Genomic DNA, 23,840 nt, shown 5'->3' with positions numbered 1-23,840 from the left:
CATCAGCTATATGATTTCTGAAGAGTATAACCATTAAGCTTTTGCCGTGGAATTTCCTACAATAAAGAAATCTCACTGATTTGGGTGTCCGGTGTCAGATTGCCTGAGCGTGTGTGCTAGGGGGATCAGAGAACCTGACAACTACTCTAACCACTGCACCATACTGCCATCTCTCTTTCCTCCTTTTTTTCCAGGTTATGCTGTTGAAGCCCTAAAGGTCTTCTCTCTCTCTCTCTCCCTTTTTTTCTCTTCCCCACACAGTACATCGACTCCTTTCTGAGACCTTAGATTTCCTGCAGAGTCAGCATCTCCTGGAAGCCCACGCAAGGCTCATGGACCTGGAGAGCTTAAGGGACAACATCCTGGCTCAGCTGCATCATCACAACCTGCTCAGCCCCTTGCACCTGGCAAGTGTGGAGTCCTGCTTTGGGGGCCTCCCGGAACTGAACAATGCCTTGGCCCAGCATCTGTGGCACATCGTGGCCCATGGCACAAGGCTGGTGTCTGAGGATCCATCTCTTTTTGTATCTGCTGTGCGCATTATTGAGCGAGAGGAGAGCATCGACGCTGCCCTGCTACTGAGATCCCAGGGTCTTGGCTTCCTCCCCCCAGGGCGCCCAAAGTGCTGGAGACAGAAGTTCTTCCAGGTCATCCAGGACACCATAGCAGCTGCGCATTTCCAGGAAGTACCAAGTAATGCCCAAGGCCAGCTTCTCACTAGACACTTGGCATCCTTGCAGAGCAGCATCTTGGCTGAGCTGTGTATTGTGAAAGATCTGATGGTCCAGTGCTGCCCCCCTCACTACGACATCCTTGCAGCCTTTGCTGCCATGTATCACCAAGGGCTCATTAGCCACCTGCATCACATCCTCACTTTGGATCTGGACAAGCAGGAGATCTTTGCTCTCCTCCACTGGGCAATCCACATCTACCCAGGGTCAGTGCCACTGCTGGTGGGATTTGTGGGTCATAAGGGCGTCAGGGATTGTTAATTTTTAGAAAACAGTGCTGGAGGTGATGTTTGTCTAGCAGCCCTACTTCTTTCATGGACCATGACCCTGAGTGCTTGTCCTCAGGGGATTCCAGTCCCTTGTCCTCAGAAGAAGAGGCTTCAGATTTAATGGTTCAGGGAGAGGACTCATCTACAGAAAGGTGTCATGGGGCTTCTACCTCCCTAGGACCCAGTTCTCCAGAAAGACCCCTGAAATCTGCTCCCCTTTGTCCAGTGGAGGTCTCATAACCATCCTCAGACTCTGAGGTCTTAGGGCAAGAGGAAACTAGTATGCCATAGCCATTCCCACATCGATGCAGTCTAAGATTGCTAAAACAGGCCAGGGCCCTTTAAGAGACAAAACCTCCATTACTATGGAGGTAGGGCCAACCAACCTAAACCCAAACTTGTATTTAAGGCTCAGTCTTGCTCTGCTGCTTGCTGGAGCAACATACAGACAACCCTATCTGGCTTCCAATTCAAGCACCATTCGGAGCTTTCCATGGTGGTGATCTATTTCTGTCTGGCTTACTTGTAAAACCTGACCTATTCAGACCTCTGTAAACATTGAATAATAGCAGAACCCTGCAACCCAGGCTACAGAGCAGGGCATCAACAGAACCTATGGCCTGACATGGTGCAACGTCTGGCCTGGAAGCCCTGTCCCTTATTCCTGATTGTGTGGATGAGCTGCAGGGAAAGTTCCCTGCACATATTCAGAAGCACTATTCTTTATTATTTCTTCATGTTTTTGAGAGGTCAGTCTCAGCACTGGTATCAGAGGGAGCCCTAGAGCTTATCTTGGTCTGACCGATTTGGACATGAGGGAGAGCAAGTCCACCTGGCTTATCTGTGCACCAGGACTCTGCTGTTCAGGATCCCTAGGCTGTGCTGCCCCATATGCTTAAGTACAAGAAATACTGAGCCTGTGTCCGTATAACTCAGCAGTGGGTGTTTTGAACAGCCAGGCATGTCATAGGGGACCGTTGAAAATTTGTGTGTGTTTTGCTTCTTGTGTTTCCTTCTTGTGTTTCCACAGCTCAGAAATGATGGCACACCCGAGTCTTCTCCCTGAAGTGGACACCTCAATCTTGGGCCCTCTGTTTCCTGTGGATACAGTAGACTATCTGGAAAAGACCTACCTGGGGAAAGTACAGGTGAGTGGGAGGGCCAAGGTCAAGATTCTGGGAATCAAAAAGATACGGACATTGAAGCACCAGTATCTTGGGATTTGCTAGTTTCACCTTCCCTCTTCTTGGAACAGATGAATCTGTTTTGCAGTGCCTGTGGGGACAACCTTTTCCCAAAATACATTCAATGTCCTGACAAAGACATCTTGTTCTTTTTTGCTGGTGTGAAACACACAGGCTTCTTTTCCTTTGAGGCCTCTCTGTTCCCCACTCCTCTCCACCCATACTAAAATAAGAGGCTGCTCTTTAGTAAAGATTTTCCTACAGCACCATTACTGTGAAGAAGCAACAAGAGCTGTGCTACTATATTGAAGGAACTAGAGGGACTAAGGACCAAATCACATATTATTAAAAGAAAAGGTGTGTAAAGCAACCCTGGTGACTGCTCTTTCTGAAGCATTTCAGGGTAGGGAGCTGGCACATGGGAAGGGGGCCTGCAACCCTCTCCCCTCCAGGCACTTCCCTGCTCTAAATTGCCCCCCTAGCTGCTTTTGCTCCACATGGGGTTCCAAACACAAGTGAACACACTCTTGGGACTCCATAGGACAAGAAGGTGATTTGAAGTAGAAAAATGTCTGTTGGGGAAAGGGTTAAGCCAAGAAGGTTGTGTACCCCTGAACTAGGCAAATGAATTTGGACCGAGCTGGTGCTTGTTGAGTGGCATGACTGTTCAGTGGAAGGTCCCCAGATTTCATTTAAGAGAAGCAGAGTTACCCTGGACCATCCCGCTTTATCCTTCTAGGCCACCATTGCTGAGTGGATGCAGAAGACGCTGGAGATGGAGTTCAAAGAGTGGTTCAGTGAAGACGAGCCAGAATCAGACTATCAGGGATGCTTCCAGACCAGTCTACCTATCATTGCTATGAAGGTCAGAAAGAGTCGGGTGGGAGAGGAGGAAGAGGAGGCCTAGATCATTTCCATGTGGCATGACCTTTTAGTTGCAGAAGCAAGTTTGATCCCTGCAATTGCCTTGTTCTCCCCTTTCTGCGTCTACTCCAGATGCTGGATGAAAATATCCGGGTGGCATCTCTCATCTCCGACACCCTCCAGCAGAAGATGCTCAGTATGGCTCTGGAGGAGTTGGAGGCCTTTCTGGGCAGGTTAGTCCTCCCTCTGTATTCCTGCCTCATAGTATGGGTGGGTTGAGAACCAAGGCAGGTCTGCCCACCAAACATCAGCAGAGCAGGCAAAGGGTCTTTGGGTCGAGCTCTAGGAGACATCTCCATTACTGGGTGGCTGCTTCCTCTTCGACTCTCAGTTCAGTCAGTCAGTTTTATTGCACATAAACATAGGCTCTTACAATCTTGCCACAAGAACAAAGCAAAGACAGCACCGAAAGAAAAAGGTTGAACAAGCCACTCCAATCCGTTCATCATGTGCACAATCTACAGCAGCAGCCTAATCTTTTTATCAGCCACTGCGAATATGGCTACTTGATAAGGATCCGTATCTACAAGTATTTTACACATCTGCTCAGCCAAAGTTCTATCAGACATTCCTCCCAGTAAAGGTACAAGAAAACTTCTTCTGGGACTGGCATACAGTTCACAAATACAATCTCTCTGTCTCTCTCTGTCTCTGTCTCTCTCTCTCTCTCTATATATATATATATATAGTTGTTGTTCAGTCGTTCAGTCATGTCCGACTCTTCGTGACCCCATGGACCATAGCACGCCAGGCCTTCCTGTCCTCCGCTCTCTCCCGGAGTGTGCTCAAGTTCACACACACACACACACACACACACACACACATATATATATATATATATATATATATATATATATATATAGTTGTTGTTATTCAGTCGTTAAGTTGTGTCCGACTCTTCGTGACCCCATGGACCATAGCACGCCAGGCCTTCCTGTCCTCCGCTCTCTCCCGGAGTGTGCTCAAGTTCATACATACATACATATAAATAATATCCTCTATTTGTGGAGCCTCACATATACAAAGGCATTGAAATATGGGAACATTTCTATACCTCCCACCCAGATATGCCAAAGGCATAGTCTAGAAGTGTAATTCCGTAAATACCTTCCTTAGCTCCGAGTGAGTCAAGGTATTAAGATAATTCTCAGTTGACATTCCTGCCAAGGATCCCTGGTTTAATTTTCACTTTCCTTCAGAGTAGGGCTAGTGTCAAGGGTAAGCATGGTTGGGCACCTGCCGAGGGCCCACTCCCCAGCAGGGGCCCACTAACAAGAGCCCCTTGGAGTTGTTCCTCCTCTTCAGGATTGTTAGTCAGTGTCGATATCACACTCTAAATATAGGATTGAGTCTAGCAGGTCTTTTACACACACCCCTTTTAAAACGGGTTTATGCGAGAAACAGGAACTATTTTTCCAAGAAATCATCTTTGAAATTGGGGAGCAAAGGAACCCCTCATTTGCATGGATATATTGTCCGATATAGTCAGTTCCCATAACTTGTCCAACCACCCATTAGTAGGTAGTACCTCGGGACATTTTCAACATGAAGCCGGTCCCTGTCCTGTTGTCTTCTGCACTTCTGAATAGCCTCAATTGTGGTGTAAACCAGTCTTCTTTTTGATGTGCAGACAAAACAGGCTGAATTCCCTCGCCATCACTAGATCACCTTACTGGCAGCTTTGCATCAGAATAGTAAAGGGGGATTCGGTTGCAAGCAGGGAACATGGTGGTGATGCAGCCACGCGGTCGGTCACTTCATTACATGCAGCACTCGTAGCCTGCTGCTACTGAGCAAGCAAGATGCCTTGACAACTGCTGTGCTTCTCTGCAGCCTCTACGAGGCCCTGACAGAATTTGGCAAGGAGCATCAACAGGAGCCCACAGCGTCCAAGTTCTACACGCCTTACTTGCTCTCGACACTCAACAACTGCTTGGCTTTCAGGTATTCCCCTAAGCCTATGATTGGCACCTCCAGTATGCCTCTCCTTCCACCACTGCCATCCTGCACCCTCTTGCTAGCAGTCTGCCACAACCCCACTTCCCAAGTGCTCTTCTTCTCTGTACTGGCAGCACCTCCATCTCAGCCCTGTATACAGATGGGGCATCGTCCTTGGAGTCTACCAAGATGCCATCGTCCCTGAACGTTGCCCTTGAGAGAGCCCAAAAGAAGGCATGCCGGCTGCTGCTGGAAGAGATGCTGGCAGATCTTCAGGTACACATGCATTGCTGGGAGCCTTTTACAGCCTGTGGGAAAATACAGCAAAGATTCCCATCGCTGTGCTGTGATATTCCCTTTATGGGACTGCCCTGCTTCAACCCCATGGAGCTACAGCGATCTTTGGTTTTGCAGTAGCGACATTTATTTTTATTTGTACCCCACCTTCTTACCAAAAATTGGCACTCAAGGCAGCTTATGGAACCAATGAAGATTGATTAAAACAAATTATGTATTTATGTATTTATGTTTTCATTTCATTTCTATACCGCTCAATAGCCGAAGCTCTCTGGGCGGTTCACAAAAATTAAAATCAAAGAGCACACAATAAAACAATATAAAATATATAAAACATTAAAACCACAGTATAACAATACAACCAGAATAAAACCAGAATAAAACCTAGCAGCAGTGCAGAGATTTAAAATACAGATTTAAAACAGCAAAACTAAAAGTCTAGAAAGCTAAAATGCTAAAATGCCTGGGAAAATAAAAGGGTCTTCACCTGGCGCCAGAAGGAATACAATGTAGGAATACAGTGTTTAATAAATAAAACAATGTATGATTTATTCATTTCATTTATATCCCACATTTCTTCCATTGTGGAACTCAAGATGGCTACAGGTGGCTCCCAGGTGATCTCCCCTCCAAGCACTGACCAGACCCAGGCCTGCTTAGCTTCAGCAAGGTGGCTGCCTCATGTGCCTTCAGACCATGTCTTGGGGCAATACATTAAAATGCAATAAAACATAACAATTACAGAAAAACCTACAGATCCACTTACAGGTTAAATGTCTTCTTAAATAAAGTGGTCTTTGCCTGCTGGTAGAAGGACAGCAGAGAGGGAGCGAATCAAGCTCCACAGCCTTGGAGCGGCCACAGAAAAAGCCCTCTCTTAGGTTGCCATCAAATGCGCCTCTGAAGGTGGCAATCTCAAAAGAAGGGCCTCTCCAGAAGATCTTAAGGACCAGGCAGGCTCACATGGGAGAAGGCGATCTTCCAGGTAGCCTGGTCCCGAGCTGTATATTGTGAGCATTTGAAAAAGGGCTCCTCAAAAAAGGTGAGCACCCCTGTTCACGGGGAGTTGTGAAGAGAACAGGGCTCAGATCCACAAATGTTACCTGGAGCAGGAGAAGAATCATAGAATAGTAGGGTTGGAAGGGGCCTACAAGACCATCGAATCTAACCCCTGCTCAATGCAGGAAGCCTGATTCCCAGGTGGTCTCCCATCCAAGTACTAACCAGGGCTGGCCCTGCGTAGCTTCTGAGATCAGACGAGATCGGGTGCATCCAGGGAGGTGGCTGCAGACACCCCAGCTTCCCAGTGGCGCATTCTGTTTCGCCTTGGACAAGGCCTTGTCCCTGGCAGAAACTGACGTGAATAGCTCCATTTTCTTATTGGGGTGTTGGGACCTATAGTCCCAACTCCCCATCCTTGGCAGGAAACAATGCTCCACCAGAGAGCTGCAGCATCCGCCATATGTGCTGCTTCCTCCCACTTTTCTTGTCTCAGGTAAGGTTTGTGGGCCCGGTGGGTTGGTGGGTGGGTGCAAGGGAAGGTGAAGGCAGCAGAAAGCGCTTCTGAGTGCCCACAAGTATTTTGCATGGCGTGTGTGCGAGACATCAAGCTTTTGTGAATGCTGAGATACAGGGCTCGCAAACAATAGCGCCCTTGTGTGTGTGACAAGCAGGGGAATGTGCCTGTGTCCTTAGCTTCCAGGGACCAGACCCCTGATGACAGTGAATGGGCGAAAGCAGTGGCAGCCATCTGCTCTGTAGCAGCCATCTGCTCTGTAGTAGCCACCTGCTCTGGCTCCAGGTATTGAATGTCCACCCAGAGGAGAACCACCAGCAGGGGTGTCACTAGGCCTAGGTCCATGGGGCTCCAGCCCTGAATGTATTTCCTATGGCCTCGGATCTCTTCCTAGGAGCCCTGGGTGTCCATTAGTGCCCATGGAAGGCTTTTTAAAACTTCGCTCAATTGCCATGTAGGGTGGGATTTTTAAGGGGAATTGGAGCTGGGAAGGGAAGGGTTAAGTCTCCCCTCCCCACATACTGAACACCCTCTGAAAAACCAACAGCCCCGTCCTGCGTGGCAATGGAGCAAAGAAAAAAAAACTTGTCCCTTGGTTTGGGATGATTTGGGGCAGGTGCAAATTTATTGAAGAATTTATTCTGAGATTATTTGGATAAGAGATGGCTTTGTCTCCTATGAAATTGAAATAAACCCATATAATTATTTCTACATTTGCATATATAGACATAAATCAACATACGCAAATTTTATGGAGATTTGTCCCGGGGGGCTGAGCCTCGAATCTTTTAAGCGCCTAGTAATACTCTTGTCCACCAGACCTTGAACCATCAAGAGGCAAACCAAAACACATTTGTTTTTTGAACAGGGCCTTTTTAAGCAATGTACTGTATTTGCGTGTGGCTTTCTGCAGATACCCTTTCTGGGTTTATACTAGTGTACCATCTTTATAACTGAGTTTTGTGCAATTATCTATGAGTTTTGCATGTATTTTGATTGCTGCTTTATAAATTGCTCTGAGCGGGAAGCAGACTGGGGGGTGGGGAAGCACGTGATGTACCTTTTATAAACACATTGGTAAAGCTCTTGTTCTGTCCCAGCCTCTGTTCGCACAGCTGCCTTCCCGTCAATGGCTGTCCGATGAATCCCAGCTGATGAGCAGCATATGCGAGCTGATAAACAAGCATGTGACAGGTTTCTGCAGGACTCGCAAACCAGTCAACACAGTAAGATCTTCCCACAGCTGGGGGTGATGGTGGTGAGAAAGATGTGTGCACAACTGGTTGGAATATGCTGTCTTCCTAACTATTGCCTCTAGAACAGTGGGTCCCAACCTCGGGTCCCCAGATGTCATTGGACTACAGCACGTAAGAACATAAGAAGAGCCTTGCTGGATCAGACCAAGGGTCCATCTAGTCCAGCATTTCATTCACACTGTGGCCAACCAGCATGCCACCCCGATACTGGAGGTAGCATATAGCCATCAGGGCTAATAGCCACTGATAGCTTCTCCTCCAGGAATTTGTCCAGTCCCCTTTTAAAACCATTGAAATGGGTGGCCATCACTACATCATGTGGAAGTGAATTCCATAGTTTTATTATGTGCTGTATGAAGAAATGCTTCCTTTTATCTGTCCTGAAGCTCCCACCATCATCTCTGACCATTTGCCATGCAAACTGAGAATTAAGGGCATTGTAGTCCAATGACATCTGGGGACCTGAGGGTGGGAGCCACTGCTGTAGAAGGTGCATCTCCCCAGTGCAAGGTAGGGCAAGAAGAGTAGGGTGGTAAGAGTATTCATTTCCTATGTTGAGGCACTTCAAACTTTTGATGAAGTTCCAACCAAGTGCAGTCGCCTATATTTTTTCTGATTAATACGCACAAACACATCAAATGGCATACATTTGGCAAGTATGGGATACTTGCACACATTCCTTTTATATCCTGTAGAACTTGTATTTTTACTTTCTACATAATTTACTTTATTGAGCTCCTACTTAGGCCATTTTATTGTAGATGTTCCATAAGCATATCCGTTATCGAGTAAGATTTATAATGATTGAATTCCTTTGTTTCTTTAGTGATTTTGATTTATTATTATGCATGTTCTTCTTCTTTGTGTTGCCTTTATTTTGTTAACCTTATTTAGAAATAAAATTAAATTCCATGTTTAAAAAAAACCCAATAATATCCTGGACCTACCAGCATGCAAATGTTTACTGAATCAGATCCTCAATCTGTCTCGTCTGGTGCAGTTTACTTAGATGGGCAGCACCTTCCCAAGGTCTTCCTGCCTCTCCAAGGCAGAGGCCTTTCCCATCCCAAAATCCTTGCAACTAGAGAGCTAGGGAGTGCGCCTGGGTCTTCTACTTGCAGCTGTCTGAGCGATGATGCCAATAGGAAGCTGCCTTGTGCCGAATCAGAGCATCGCCCCATCTCACGCAGTAGCGTCTACACACCAGGAGCAAGTAGTGGAGGCTGGTGGCTCTGATTTCAGTGGGGCCGCAAATCGATTCTGGGTTTCAGTCACACCTGGCCAGAACTCTAAAGGAGCTATCCAAGGTGCTGAGCCTTATTGCTAAACTGGGTTCAGCACCTTGGATAGCTCCTTTAGAGCTTCACTGAAATCGGAGCCACCAGCCTCCACTGGGAGCAGGCAACCCTTTTTGGGTCTGCAGGCACATTTGGCATTTTGGAAAAGTGTCCCAGGCACCACCACAAATTGCTGGGGTGGTGGGATGGCCACAAAATGTTGGGATTCTGACTTTTCTTGCCATGCCCCCCGCCCCCTGATTCTCCCTCTTCCCCTCTGGCTTCTCTCTGTGCACCTTCTTCACATGCACCCTGCCCACCTTCCCCAGCAGGATCTGCCCCCCACACCCGCCTGCCACCACTTCTGCTGCCTACCTCCGCACTCACCTCAGCAGTACCAAAGCTCTAACGTTGAAAGTTGGCAGATCAGGAGATGAAGGGGCAGCGGACGCCCTGCTTCCTCCTTAGGGCTTTGCAGCTGCTCAGGTGAGCACAGAGGTAGGCAGTAGACGGGTGGAGGAGAATCCTGGGGATGCTGGGGAGTGACGTACATGGAAACTAAAGAAGGAAGGTGGTGAGTGGAGGGGAGCGCAAGAGGTCTGGCAGGCACATCTTGGCGGATGTCGGTGCGCCTGTGGGTGCCGTGTTGCCCACTCCCATCTACATTAACGGGCAGCGCCTCTTCAGGGTCTCAGACAGGGGTCTTTCCCAGCCCTACTTGGAGATGCTAGAGAGTGAGCCTGGGACGTCCTGCATGCAGAACATTACTATTCAGCTATTGACACTTCCCTAAACTCAGGGCAGAATACATGGGGGTTTATTTATTTATTTAATATTAAATTTATTAATCGCCCATCTGGCTGGTCACCCAGCCACTCTGGGTGATGTACAACATACAATAAAAACAGTTTAAAACAATAAAATTCTACAGTAAAAACATTTTCTAAAATACCCTAACCCACCCCAAATGCCTGCCTGAACAACAACGTTTTTAATGCACGACGGAAGCTCATTAAAGAGGGGGCATGACAGAGTTCCCTAGGGAGGGAGTTCCACAGAGTGGGGGCCACCACAGAAAAGGCCCTCTCCCTCGTCCCCACCAGTCTAGCTGTCCTGGCTGATGGGACAGAGAGAAGGCCATCCGAGGCTGATCTTGTTAAGCAGCCTGTCTGGTGCTGCTGGAGGCGCTCCTTAAGATAGGCTGGGCCGGAACCATATAGGGTTTTAAAGGTCAAAACCAACACCTTGAATTTGGCCCGGAAAACAACTGGTAACCAGTGCAACTCCTTCAGCACTGGAGTGATGTGATCTCGCCGGTGGCTGCCTTTAATCAGGCAAGCCGCCGCGTTCTGTACCAGCTGCAGTTTCCGAACCGTCTTCAAGGGTAACTCCACGTAGAGCGCATTACAGTAGTCTAAACGAGAGGAGACCAGGGCATGTACTACCGATGGGAGCAGATGGTCGGGAAGGAAGGGGCGCAGCTGCCGTATCAGATGGAGTTCCTAGTAGTCTCCTGTGGAGCACCTTGGATAGCTCCTTTAGAGTTCTGACTGGTTCTGACTGAAACCCAGAACAAATTCACTGCCCCACTGATATCGGAGCCAGCAGCCTCCACTGCCTTTTCTCTGTCTAAACATGCATAGGATTGCACCCTTAGACATGCTAAAAGTAAATAACAAATAAACCGACTGCAGATGTATTACACGCAACCCACACGGGGTACTGTGAGGACCATTCTACAAGGGCTCTCGCATTATTGTCACATGATGTGCCACAAACCTGGATTTGTACCGAATATACATTCCACAGGGGTCAACTGTGGCTCGCTGAGGGTATACCTGTATGATATACATGTTTGTTTCATTCATGAATGGCTTCCAAAGATCTTCAGTGTACACTTAAAAAGCATATGTGCAAAGCACCCACAGCCTCGAGCACTCACAGAATAAAGAAATTGGTTACACTGTAGCTGTATAACAATGGCTCATATAATTCGAGTGGGGGGGGCAGTTGGGGAGGTCTCATGGGTCGCATCCAGCCTGCAGGCTGTTGGTTCCCACCACTGTGTCAGGAGCTCCTTGGCAGCCTCTTTCAGTCTAATCCAGTAGCCAAGTCCAGACACAGACAAAGGGATTCTTTTCAAAGCTTTATTCCTTTATTACAACTTAACAACTCTACTATCAGCGACTAGCTATGAGCAGCAGAGTACCTATGCCCTAAGTTGGAACAGTTGGTCCCCGTTTGAAGGAGAATCACTGGCAGACCCTGAACTTATGGGCTAGGGAGAGTCCCTCCCCTTTTCCCTTGGATCCTCTGGGCACAACCGTTGCTTGCGCGCCAACCGGGCACTACGCCTCCTTTCTGCGCCCTCCATTTGGTGCCGCTCCCTGCGTCGGCGTCGCGCGTCCAGCAAGCCCTCTTCCCGTGCTCTCTTACTCCCAAGACTGCTATCTATGTCAGGAATGGCGGCGGGAGGAATCCCTGCCAGCTGTTGGCCCTGGGAGGGATGAGCACGCTCCTCTCCCAGGAGTGGCTGCTCCACCTCAGAATCAGAACTACTCTGGGATTCTGTGGTATTCTGTGTGCTGCAAAGACTCCTGTGTTTCACTTCAGAAGTTCAGAAGACATAGGTTCAGTGTACGCATACGCACTGTGTTTCTGCCCATTGTCTCAGTGCAGCTCCCATTAGGAATAACCAGAATGACCAAGCCACATTTCCCCCTTTGATGTCCAGTACCTCCTGTCGGAGACCGAGCGTTTGATCATGGGCCAGTACGTGAGGGCCCTCTTGCAGAAGCGGATAGTATGCCGGAACGCAGAGCAGAGGAGTGCGATGGCTAGTCGGATGTTGCAGGATGCCACCCAGCTGATGGAGCTCTTCTGCACCCTGGTGAGTCGTGGGAAGTGCAGGGAGGAAAGAGCGTGACAGCGGTTGAGTTTCCCTAGTTGGCAGGTTTCACCTGGGAAAAGCAGGCTGACTTTGCTAGCCAAGCAGTAAGGATACGTTGCTAGTGTGGTGTAGTGGTCGGAGTGTTGGACTGGGACTCAGGAGATCCAGGTTCTAGTCCGCACTCAGCCTTGAAGCTCACTGGGTGACTTTGGGCCAGTCACTGGCTGTTGGCCTAACCTACCTCACAGGGCTGTTGTGAGGATAAAAGAGGGAGGAGGCAAATCATGTACGCCGCCTTGGGCTCCTTGCAAGAGGGAAAAAGGCGGGATATAAATGTAACAAATAAATAAATACATTTCTATACTGCCCAATAGCCAAAGCTCTCTGGGCAGTTTACAAAGATTAAAACCATAAAAATGCAATGTAATAACAAAATATAAAACCATTCGCATACAAACATATGACACAATTTTACACAATCAACAATAAAAATCCTAGAATCTTTATCATATGCTGTCAAATGTCTGAGAGTAGAGGACAGTCTTGACCTGCCAGAAAGATGACAATGTTGCACCAGGCAAACCTCAGAGGGGGGAGGCCTCCCACAACTGGGGGCCACCACCAAGAAGGCCCTTTCCCTTATTGCCCTCCTCCGAACCTCCCTCAGAGGAGGTATTTAGAGGAGGGTGCATGCACTAGTGCCTTGCTGGTTCAGTGCTATATTGCTATATCCTGTCCTTTTAAAACAGGAATAGATATGGTACCAGAAAATACGATAACTACTTCATACATTCGGTCGTCCGCAGATGCTACTGTCTACGCTCCTAACAGTTAGGGGGTCTGTAGAGTCTGAAGACTCAGCGGCAAGCAAAGATCAAAAATAGATTTAGTTCCACCACTACCAGCTTTTAAAAAAAACTTTTTTTGTGCACCACCCAGAGAGCTTCGGTTATTGGGTGGTATAGAAATGAAATAAATAAAATAAACTGATTATCTGACCCATTTCAATCCAGGTTTAGGCCTGGGTTTGGCCCTGAAACAGCCTTGGTTGCCCTGATGGATGACTTCATTTGGGAGAGAAACAAGGGGAGGGTAACCCTGTTGGTACCCCTTGACCTTGAGCACAGATCCACTAGGACAGTAGTAAACATGTATAATGGGGCCCATCGCACAGTCTTGGGATTGTCGGGCTTTCCTCTCTGGTGCATAGGTGTATTGTGTTGTTTGAATGCATCCTGCCTCCTTTCCCAGGGCCTGGAGGAGAACGAGCAGACCCTCAAAGTGGTTGCTGATCTGCAGGAGCTCATCAGTCTCAAGGACCCTTCCATGCTCAGCCTAGAAGTGCTGGGATTTGTGACGAAATATCCTGATATCAGGTAGGGCGCCCAAACACCACAAATGTAGCTACCAGATTCCCCCGCCATCAGATCTGCATTTTGCCACTCAGTTGGAAGCACAGAAAGTGCAAGACCTCAGACACAAAGCATTACTGTTCAGCTATAGTCCCTTCCCCAAATTCGAAGCAGAATACATTGTCTAGAAGCAGGGGTGCAGACCCTCAGGCTGCGGGGCCAAATCTAGCCCTCCAGGGAAACCCAATCAGGCCCTCCAAGGGTCCCCAGAATGCCACGCCCCTTGCTGCCAACCACTCATTGTTTGGTGGTTTCCTGGCTTCTGCGCAGTTTCCCCCCCATTCTAGACGGTTGAAATGCGTCTCCTAGGGCTTAGTTACCAACAGTAAGAGCTTCAAGCCAAAATATGCTGGTATTTCTGGATTTTTGGACCCGTCCTTTTTGTCGTTGCCCACGCCCACCACTGGAATACAGCCCCCAAGAGCTTCTCTGAAATAGAATTTGACCCTGAGAGGTTCTGCACTCCGGGTCTAGTGGTCTCCCCTCCTGGGGACTGATAGTGGGCTGTGGATTGTCCACATGTGCAACATGCAGGAGATGGGTGCAGGGGCAATGCTGGCTGTGCCTGTGTACTGTAGGGATCAGAAGCAAGCCTGGCCGGATTAGCCTTCTCAGGGCTGGCCAAGACTTTTTCCTAGCCTGAGGCCAAGGACAACTTGGTGCCCTTTTCCACCCATTCCTAGGGATGGCGGAGAATTCCGCCACGGACTTCAATGAGGCCGGTTTCTTAGAATCCGCCCCCCGCCCCCAGAGTCTATGGCGGAACAGACCACCCCACCCCGCCACCCCGCGAAGTCCGACCTGGCCGAATCCTACCTGGCAGGCTGGCACCGCTGGCTCCGGCTCCAGCCGGGTCTGTCCGCTGCCCCATGCGGATGCAAAATGGCGTCTGGCATAGCGGACGCCAGTTGCATCCTTCCCTTTTTGTTGTGATAGGCTACGTAAATCTTTACATTTGCATCTTTACATTTACATCGGCTATTGGGTGGTATAGAAATGGAATGGAATGGAATGGAATGGATGAATAAATAAATAAATAAATAAATAAAATAAACTGATTATCTGACCCATTTCAATCCAGGTTTAGGCCTGGGTTTGGCCCTGAAACAGCCTTGGTTGCCCTGATGGATGACTTCATTTGGGAGAGAAACAAAGGGAGAGAAACAAATCTTTACGTAGCCTATCATGGCAAAAAGGGAAGGATGCAAATGGCGTCCGCTACGCCATTTGCGTGCCTCCCTTTGGCCGTGATAGGCTACGTAAAGATTTACGTAGCCTATCACGGCCAAAGGGAAGGACGCAAATGGCGTCCGCCACGCCATTTGCGTGCCTCCCTTTTTGCCGTGATAGGCTACGTAAATCTTTACGTAGCCTGTCACGGCCAAAGGGAGGCACGCAAATGGTGTCCGCTTTGCCGGACACCATTTGCGTCCGTAGACCAAGCCGCAGATGGAAGTCACCACGGAGTGGAGCCGTCCGGGGAGGATTCCGGGGGGAGGACCAGATCGCCTCCCCCCCGCCCCGCGGACCCCCCAGCGGACCCAGGTAGGTGGGGTCCGTACAGCCTTACCCATTCCACATACAGAATCCAAATGGACGGGCTGAACTGTGCTTCAGCGCTGTTGTTGAGACAGCGTCCTCCACCGCCTCCGAGGGCAACAGATGAGCGTAGGGAGTGCAGGGCAGCCTGCGTGGCACTCACAGCTCTGCCCTCCACACCTTGATGCCATTTGCTCACTGCTCTGCTTGGCGCCTGCTCGCTGCCTGCTCGAACTCTGCCATGCAGCAGCAGCAGCAGAGGCACCAGCGCGCATCACACGAGCCTAGCAGCACATGCACACCTGTGGTGCCTGCTGGAGTGCCTGGCTGCTCTCCGCCTGCTTGCGTCAGGATTGATTCTGAGCGCAGGGAGATAGGTAGCAGCTCAGATTCAGGAGAGGAACACCCAGAACCGGGGGATGCATTTTCCCAAGCCCGTCCAGATATGGGTAGGTGTGCTTCTCAGGTTACTAACTCCCAGATGGCCAGGCCTGAAGCCCCCCCCCCTGCCCCCCTCTGTGAGAAGCGGAGAGGAGGAGGAAGAGGAGAGCGGGGGCTGTGACCTAAGAGATGCTGCTAGACTGTGGCACAGAGCTAAGAGGGAAGTGTGAGACTGCTGGACTGGGAGCCGGGAGATCCGGGTTCTAGGCCCCACTCGGCCATGGAAGCTCACTGGGTGACTTTGGGCCAGTCACAGACTCTCAGCCCACCCTAACTCACAGGGTTGTTGTTGTGAGGATAAAATGGAGAGGAGGAGAATGTAAGCCGCCTTGGGTTCCTTGCAAGAGGAAAAAAGGCGGGATGTAAATGCAACAAATAAATAAAATAAAATAAAATAAAATAAATAAACGTCAGGGGCGGAGCTCAGACGGTCGACCGGTTAGCTATGCGTGACGTAGGGAAGCATCCCTGGAAGGGCGGGACATCCCTCTCTAAGTTAGTCTAGCCAGCAAGCCTCACTTGTCGGTGTTCCATTTGAATCCCCTGGAGGCATTCCTTTGTAGCTTGAGAGTCTTCCAGGATTTGCATCTGAAATGAACCTGTTGATAATGAATTAAAGGCGTGAGGCTGAAGCCTCTCTATTTGTGTGTGAGAGTGCATAAGGAAAGAGGGGGCCCGAGGGAAACATGACAGCTTGCTCCATCAGGGGGCTTTCCCAGGGGCGCTGGCTGTGATGCGTTGGGGAAGGCAACTTGGCGAGAGCCAGCCAGGCCAACAAGCAAGCAGCAGCACTGGAGAATGGGAACGGCTGTGGGGCTCAGAGGGGATGGCTAGGAGGAATGTGGGGGAGCGGCTACTGCTGCCCTCCCCAGCCTCTGCCGCCCTCCCCAGCTGCCTCGTTGCCTTGTGGTGGGGCCCGAGCCTTCTCACTGGCCAAGGCAGAATCTGGCTGCCGCCACAACCATCATCCCTCCCTCTGTGTATGCATGCAGCCACCTGCATCAAGCACTTCTAAGCTGGCATGCCCAAGGAGGGCAATCAGGAAGCCGCCTCTATTTAGGGTATGTTCATCTCAGCATTCAGAGGGCTGCTGTCTGCAGTAAGGCATCTTCCCTGGTACAAGTCCCAGAGGAAAACAGCAAAGGGTCATATTAATCTGTTGCAGACAAAAAAAGAGGCGGAGGGGCCGTAGCTCAGTGGCAGAGCTCATGCTTTGCATGCAGAAGGTCCGAGGTTCGATCCCCGGCATCTCCAGGTAGGGCTGGAAAAACTCCTGCCTGCAACCCTGGATTGCTGCTGCCAGTCAGTGTTGACAATACTGGCCTAGATGGACCACGGGTCTGAGTCAATAGAAGGCAGCCTCCCACGAGTCTTGTGGCACCTCAGAGATGAACACATTATGGCATAAGCTTTTGTGGACTAAAGTCCACATAGAATCATAGAATAGTAGGGTTGGAAGGGGCCTACAAGGCCGTCGAGTCCAACCCCTGCTCAATGCAGGAATCCAAGTCAGAGCATCCCTGACAAATGGCTGTCCAGCCTCGTCTTGAACATCCTCTGATGCATGACGCATTATTCTATGTGGGCTGGGATATATTATATACATGGGTACAGAGAGAGTGAAAATCGTAAGCAGTGAGGCCAAATGGCCATGTAATGCAAGAAATACCATATGTGACAATTCTATGTAAAGCTTCAGCGTGTACAAGACAAGCACTTTTACACAGCAGTGACTGGTGATGACACTGTCATCCTGGCTTTGCTACGTACAAGAGTCTTAGCACTTGACTGTTAACACTCCATCTTCCTGATCCTTGGAGGCATCAGCAGACACACTGATAGCATTCAAGGATTCCCCACAGCCCCTACCCTAAGCACTAGAAGGAGCCGTTTCTTTGGTTGCTGCAGCATGCAGTGCACAGGCACACACAAGAGCAGCCACTTCCCCAACCTGGTGCCCTCCATGGCCCATGCTGGCTGGCGGTCCTGGGAGTTGCATCTGGAGGGCACCAGGGCTCCTGCACATGGAGCTTTTATCCTGCGATGGAGATGGCTCCTTCACGGAAGTTTGCGGGCTCTTTACAAGACCCCGTGATCATTCAAGGCGTCTCCTGCACTAAAGGCCCTTTGTTCTGTTTTTAAATGGATCGCAGGTCATGAGCTATCAAACTACCCCGTTGTGTCCCGCTTCAGTTTCCTCCATGAAAAGCAGAAAAGCGGCAAGAGGAGGAGCGAGATCAGTGAAAGAGAATGCAAGACGCCGATACGGGGAGGAGGAGGGGGAAGGGGGAAAGGAAGCACGTCAAAAAGGGAGTTGTTATGATCCTGCATTTAGAACAGAAGCAGAAAGCCCTGTTTTAAATGCAGGATTTTACGCTGGAGTAGGGATGCCCCAGCTGAGAGAAGCCAGATGTAGCATGAATCTAGTAATGGCTGCCTAGTGCCTGCCACTTTTATAGGGAATGCAACTCCCCTGCAGATGGCTTCATCGGCCTGAAGGTGACAGCCACATTGCTCTCAGGCAGAGGGTAGGCCACCTCGTGCCTTCCAGAACTCTGGGACTACAACTCCCATAATCCCTGACCATTGGCCATGCTGTCAGGGGTTTATGCGTGTTGCAGTCCAAAACATCTGGAGGGCATCAGGTGGCCTAGCACTGTTCTAAGGGCCTATAACTACACATGTCACTAATGATGAGATTAGAAATCATGTTATTGCTTTTTCTTTAAAAATAAAATACCAGGTGTTTGTTCAGCGGCGGGGGGGCGGGGGGGGAGAGGCAGGGATAGTCATCAGTGCACACAGAGAGGGGAGGCTTAAACCCAGTAAAAAAATCCCAGTAAAAATTCCTCCCCAGCCCCCGCATAAATTCACATTGGGAAAAAGACCTCCTGACAGCACTGGGAGGTTAAGACTGCAGATGGCGGAGGGGGGAGGGGGGAAGGTTTAAAGCTGCTGATGACTAATAATCCCCGCCCCACCCCCGTACCTGGTATATATATTTATTTTTAATATCATCCTGATTGCTAATCACAAGGTTAGGGTCGCATGTAGCTAGGCCCTAACTGCAGGCAAAAGTTGGTGAGCGTTTTGCCTGCAGCAACTCCACGTGGCTGCACAATACAGGGCTGGTGGACAAAGTAAGAAGAAATGGGCTCTTTGGGACCTTGAAGAAATGGGGGAGATGTATCATTTATGCTCTTCCCTTCCCACCAGGAGAGGGGCTCAGGTGGGGCTGCAGGTGAACTCAAGGTCTGGCTGATGGCAGAGAGGCCAACCCACAAAGACGTTGATCTGTAGACTCCTCTGCAGAGCTGGCAGCAAAGAGGCTAAGGGAGTGGTAACCTCTTGTCTATCTGTCGTTTCTCCAGCGATGATCACATATCCACACTGCTAGACTTGCGTGGCGACATCTCTAAAGAAATCCGCAACAACGTGCTGGAGATCATGGTGCAGAATCCTCAAGTCCTGCCTGAGAATTATGAGCCTGTTTTTAGCAATATCTTGGTTCCTGCTCCAGAGCCACCCTTCTGTCTTGGCAAGTCGAAATGCGCCTGACGTTTCCTGGGATGCTGCTAGGAAGTCACCAGCTGCATCGCTAACCTTCCAGGACGACTACTGGTGACCCTCAGCAAGGTGGACATTGAGTGGGGTTTGGTTTGTTGCACTCCTTCTGGTTTCCAGTTAAAACGCAACTCCCCCCGCCACACTTAGCCACATCCCAGTGATTCAAATACATTGTGCCATTGGGGATGGTCAGTGAGAGGGATGGAGTTTGAAAGAAGTTAATTAGATGCTGTGAGCTGTCTCCTGCTTGTGCAATCACAAGCGCCTTATGCAACCTCCGTATTCCAGTCTTGCCCAACCTGTTGCCCTCCAGATGTTTTGGACTTCATCTCCCATCAGCCCCAGCCAGCATGGCCAGTGGTCAGGAATGCTGGGAGTTGTAATCCAAAATGCCTGGAGGGTACCACATTGGGCATGGTTGCAATATTCTATGTAAGATTTTACGCAGGAGTGGCCACCTATGATTCTGTCATGTCAGGTGACAATGTATGCTAAAACGTATCCCACTAACCCACGTGTGAATTTTATGTGGTATATCTGTGTAATGCTTGTGCATACTAACTAGTGCAGTGGAGCTTATAACCTTTTAGCATTTGGAAAATATGGGTGGGATTGGCAAATGGTGGCAAAATGACCCCCTCCCTGTCTCCCTTGGCAAAGACCATCACTTATTGCATTTATCTTGTAATTGATGCAGGCAGGGTAGTGTGCTACCCTTCTAACAGAATGGTCCCTATCGTATAAGCTATGGAGTGCAGACAACATATTCCTCCATTAAAGAGGGTATCTGTGTCCACTTCAAACCTACATAGGCTTTATATTTCAAACTTACATAGGCTTTATACCTACATAGGCTTTATACTACATAGGCTTTATACTATACATGGGCTTTAGCTACCATGGCTCAAGTGAGGGTACAGGTGTGGACAGCATTCTGTAAGAGATCCCCAGCCCCTCTCACAGAACTAGATTCCCCATGATTCCCTGGAGTTAAAGCAGAGGCGAGAACCTTTTTTTGGCTGGGCCACATTCCCACTGGGGAAATCTCTTGGAGACTGTGTACCGGGGGGTGGGGGGCTAGAGCCAAATGTGGGCAGGGCCACAGCCACCCTGGCCCACACTCTTTCACACCCCACCCATCCATTCACACTCTCATTCCACCACCCCACCCATTTCTCTCTCCCTTTCCCCTCCCCCCCCGCTTTCTTTCTCTCTTTTTCCCTTCTCTGTCTTTCTCCCCTTCCCTTCTCAGTTGCCTCCCCATTAGGGAATAATCATTTAAGAGCACAATCCTATGCATTTTAGGGCTTTCTTCACTAAGGCACTTATCCTGCACGTGTTGTTCCCTACTCATGGTTGTTTACAGGTTCTTTAGATGACATCCTGACCCTGAAGTTTTGCTTCTGTGTCTAACCAGCACTTTCAGCGTGTTTTTTTTTAGGGCAGGGAAAATGCAGCATTTAATTGTGAAAGAAAGAAAGCATGATTTCCTCTTGCGTATTTGTGCTTTTCTGCTACAGCACAGTGCCACCTAGAGGTTATGTAGCAGAAAAACATGAAAGGAAACGCTCATTGTATAGCGCTCAGATGTCAGTTGTGCATCAAAACCAAAAGTAGGTACAGCGATGAAGAGCCGATGAACAGCCTTGTGTAAAAAAAGGTCTTTAGACAGAAGGTAAGGCCTAGAACTCCCAGCATTCTCCAGCCAGCATGGGAGTTGTAGGCGTTTCTTCTGTCTAAACATGCATAGGATTGAACCCTAAACCAGTTTATGTCTGTAGTAGAAATATACCCTCAATAGGCTAATGCTTAACAATGTTCCAGATTCCTATGGCTCTGATTCAGCTAAGGTTAGTCATGAGTGAGTTCCGTTGATGCCAATAGAATAAGAGATACAAGTAAATTATGTTCCATTGTTTTCAACGGGAAACTATGGAGCACAGACAACATCCCTCTCAGTTAAAGAGGGTATCTGCGCTACAAATGACTGTGTCATGACTAACTGAAGCTGGATTGGGACCCTTATCTGGTATCTAGCTGTTGGCCAGTCTTCTAAAGAGTTCTACTCCCCTTCCCTGTTTTAAATAGATGACTCTGAATCGCGATGCATTAAAAGCCTGATATAGAATTCACTTAAGAGCAGATGATTGGATCAATACCAGTATGTGCCACTAGACCATTTTCTACAGCTTCTACTCTGGTGTCTGACTGAAAAGAAGTAGGCCGAGAATTAATTTTTATGTGCTCCAATAGAGGCAGACATATTTATTTATACATCCATACAAAAATTTATACCCCACCCTTCTGGTGCTAATAACTAAAACCAAATTATAAGCATTCCCAGTATTTATAAATTACCTTTCAACAGAGGTGTGTACAATTCTAAATGTCTAGCAGAGTAAGTATGTTATCACTTGTTTGTGTAAAAAGACCATGGAATAAGAACAATGAGCTGTTTGAGGAAGAGCATTCCTTAGTCCAACCAGGGCCAAAACAGAGAAGACTTTGCTGCTGGTAGCTGAAACGTTTACGTTGAGAAGAGGTGGAACCTGGAGCAGCGGCTCATTAGCAGATCTAAACCTGGAGGGCAGGATCATATGGGAGAAGGCATTCCTTACGTTAGTCAAAGTCCAGATCATGGGCTTTTAAAGTCAAAATCAGCACCTTCAATCAGAGCAATGGAACAAACGAACTGGTAACCAGTGCAACATTTTCAGGCCAGGTATCAGTGCCAGCGTCAGCAGCTGGCATTCTTGAGCAGCTGCTGGGTCCCCAACCGTCTGGGAGGGCCCACTGCTGACCCCTGTCTCAGGCTCCAATTAAAAAAAAATAATAAAAAAATTCAGTCCAGCATTCCAAGAAGTGGTGGGTGGCGAAGTCCAGGCTGCCATTTCAGTTTCCCACTGTCCCCTGGTGCAATGCTACGTCAGGGGCATTGTGGGAAATTAAAATGGTGGCTAGACCCAACTGCCCAGCGGCAGCACCACTCAAAATGCTCTTGCTGCTGCCACCAACAAGTAAGCCCACCAGGAGCCACCAGCGGATGAGGGGGTCCACCAGAGGACACTTTGCCCAGGAATCTCTCAAACCTGGAACTGGCTCTGGCAAGTGTAATATGTTTTCACCAGGTCACACCCATCAATATATGCAAACCACCTTCAAGGGTAGCCCCATGTAGGATGTGTTACAGTAGCTCAATTTGTACATCATGTAGGCACGAACGGACAGAATTAAAGGATGTATCCCCATTTCAACTGACTAGGATAAGCCAGCTTTTAAATCTCTTTCAGCCTTCCCCGACCTGGTGCCCCCCAAATGTTTTGGACTTCAACTCCCATCAGCCCCAGCCAGTGGTCAAGAATGATGGAGGGCACCAGTCTGGGGAAGGCGGGTCTGTTTGATGCAGAAAATGATATAGGAAGAATGACACAGGAAAAACAGAAGTAATACAGAGAGAGGCGGATTTAAGCAAGCGATGGTTTAGAGCAGGGGCTGGGAACGTGTGGCTTTCCAGATGTTGTTGGATTTCGACTCCCATCAGCCCTAGCCAGCATAGCTAGTGGCGAGGGATCATGGGAGCTGCAGTGCAACCACAACCGGAGGGCCACGCCTCCCCCACCCTTGGGTAAGCTATTCAGGAGCCAAGGCAACCAGACAGGGGAGGCATGCTCTCTCCGTGAAGGCCACCGCCTGTTGTGGGAAGGCCACAGCACGGGGCGAGCGTTGTCGTCAGCTGCAGCCAGCAAGGCCCTTCCCTGGGGGTCAGTCTGTCAAGGAAGGAAGCCGCAAATCAGTCTTTGTTAGTACAGCTGCCGCTGGGAATGTTGGTGAGTCATCATAACAACTGAGAATCCTCCCTTTCACTCTGCCTTCCAGCACACAGCAGAGGTGACATACCCCCAGCCTGTTCAATGGCTGTTTGGGCCAGGGGTGGGCAGAAGGAAGCTCTGGATCAGCTGGCAGATCTGTCTGGATAATCTGCCATGGCAACTATTTCTGACTCCCAATTGTTTAACAGCGGCAACAACAAAATGATTCCCCCAGCCGCTGCCCCTAATTGCCCTCCTGAAATGAAGAAGGAGAGGGGAGGGGACATGAGGAGTTGGTGCTTGGAAGGGCTGGTTCCCGCAGATGGCCAGGCCCCTTTCTTTGCCCCCACCTCACCCCACTGTTTGGTGGTTTCCTGGCTTTTCCACAGTTGTTTTCCCCATTCTAAAAGGTTGAAATGCCTCTCCTAAGGCTTAACTACTAGGCCTTTAAGCTGTAATATACTGGTATTTGGGGACCTGCTCCTTTTTCCTTTGCCCCTGGACTTTTGCCTTCCACCTTGCCCACCACTGGAATGCCCCCGCCCCACCGCTTCTCTGAAATTGGATTTGGCACTTGGGCTGAAAAGGGTTTGACACTCTAGGGGGACTCGCAGCAAAAGTGAATAACTTCTACTAGTTTCTTACTAATACAATGTCTTGTGTAATCACACACACACACACACACACACACACACACACAGCTTCTAGTTTAAGCACCAACACATACAGTGCTTAAAAAGTCAAAATAAGCCCAACTGAGTCCAAACCCAAATTTTAAATACTGTCCACT

At 49.1% G+C, this 23,840-nt stretch overlaps 1 protein-coding gene across 1 annotated transcript in view; it reads left to right on the top strand.

Moving 5' to 3' along the window:
* The window catches only part of EXOC3L1 (exocyst complex component 3 like 1), a 30,292-nt gene extending 8,230 nt beyond the window's left edge, over positions 1–22,062 (top strand). Inside the window, exons 4-13 of the mRNA XM_084812434.1 lie at positions 262–937; positions 2,031–2,148; positions 2,924–3,049; positions 3,181–3,281; positions 4,942–5,052; positions 5,181–5,322; positions 7,960–8,085; positions 12,127–12,282; positions 13,534–13,658; positions 19,046–22,062. Of these exons, the coding sequence (XP_084668560.1) occupies positions 262–937; positions 2,031–2,148; positions 2,924–3,049; positions 3,181–3,281; positions 4,942–5,052; positions 5,181–5,322; positions 7,960–8,085; positions 12,127–12,282; positions 13,534–13,658; positions 19,046–19,232 (1,868 nt within the window). The 3' untranslated portion in view covers positions 19,233–22,062. The remainder of the gene's footprint in view (positions 1–261; positions 938–2,030; positions 2,149–2,923; positions 3,050–3,180; positions 3,282–4,941; positions 5,053–5,180; positions 5,323–7,959; positions 8,086–12,126; positions 12,283–13,533; positions 13,659–19,045) is intronic.
* Positions 22,063–23,840: the final 1,778 nt, after the last annotated feature.

This window comes from Heloderma suspectum, chromosome 8 (assembly GCF_057233095.1).
Source record: "Heloderma suspectum isolate Gila_16-S chromosome 8, 16-S_ref, whole genome shotgun sequence".
NCBI lineage: Eukaryota > Metazoa > Chordata > Lepidosauria > Squamata > Helodermatidae > Heloderma > Heloderma suspectum.
Note: the sequence above shows the minus strand (reverse complement) of the source record. Positions and strands in the feature narration are given on the sequence as shown.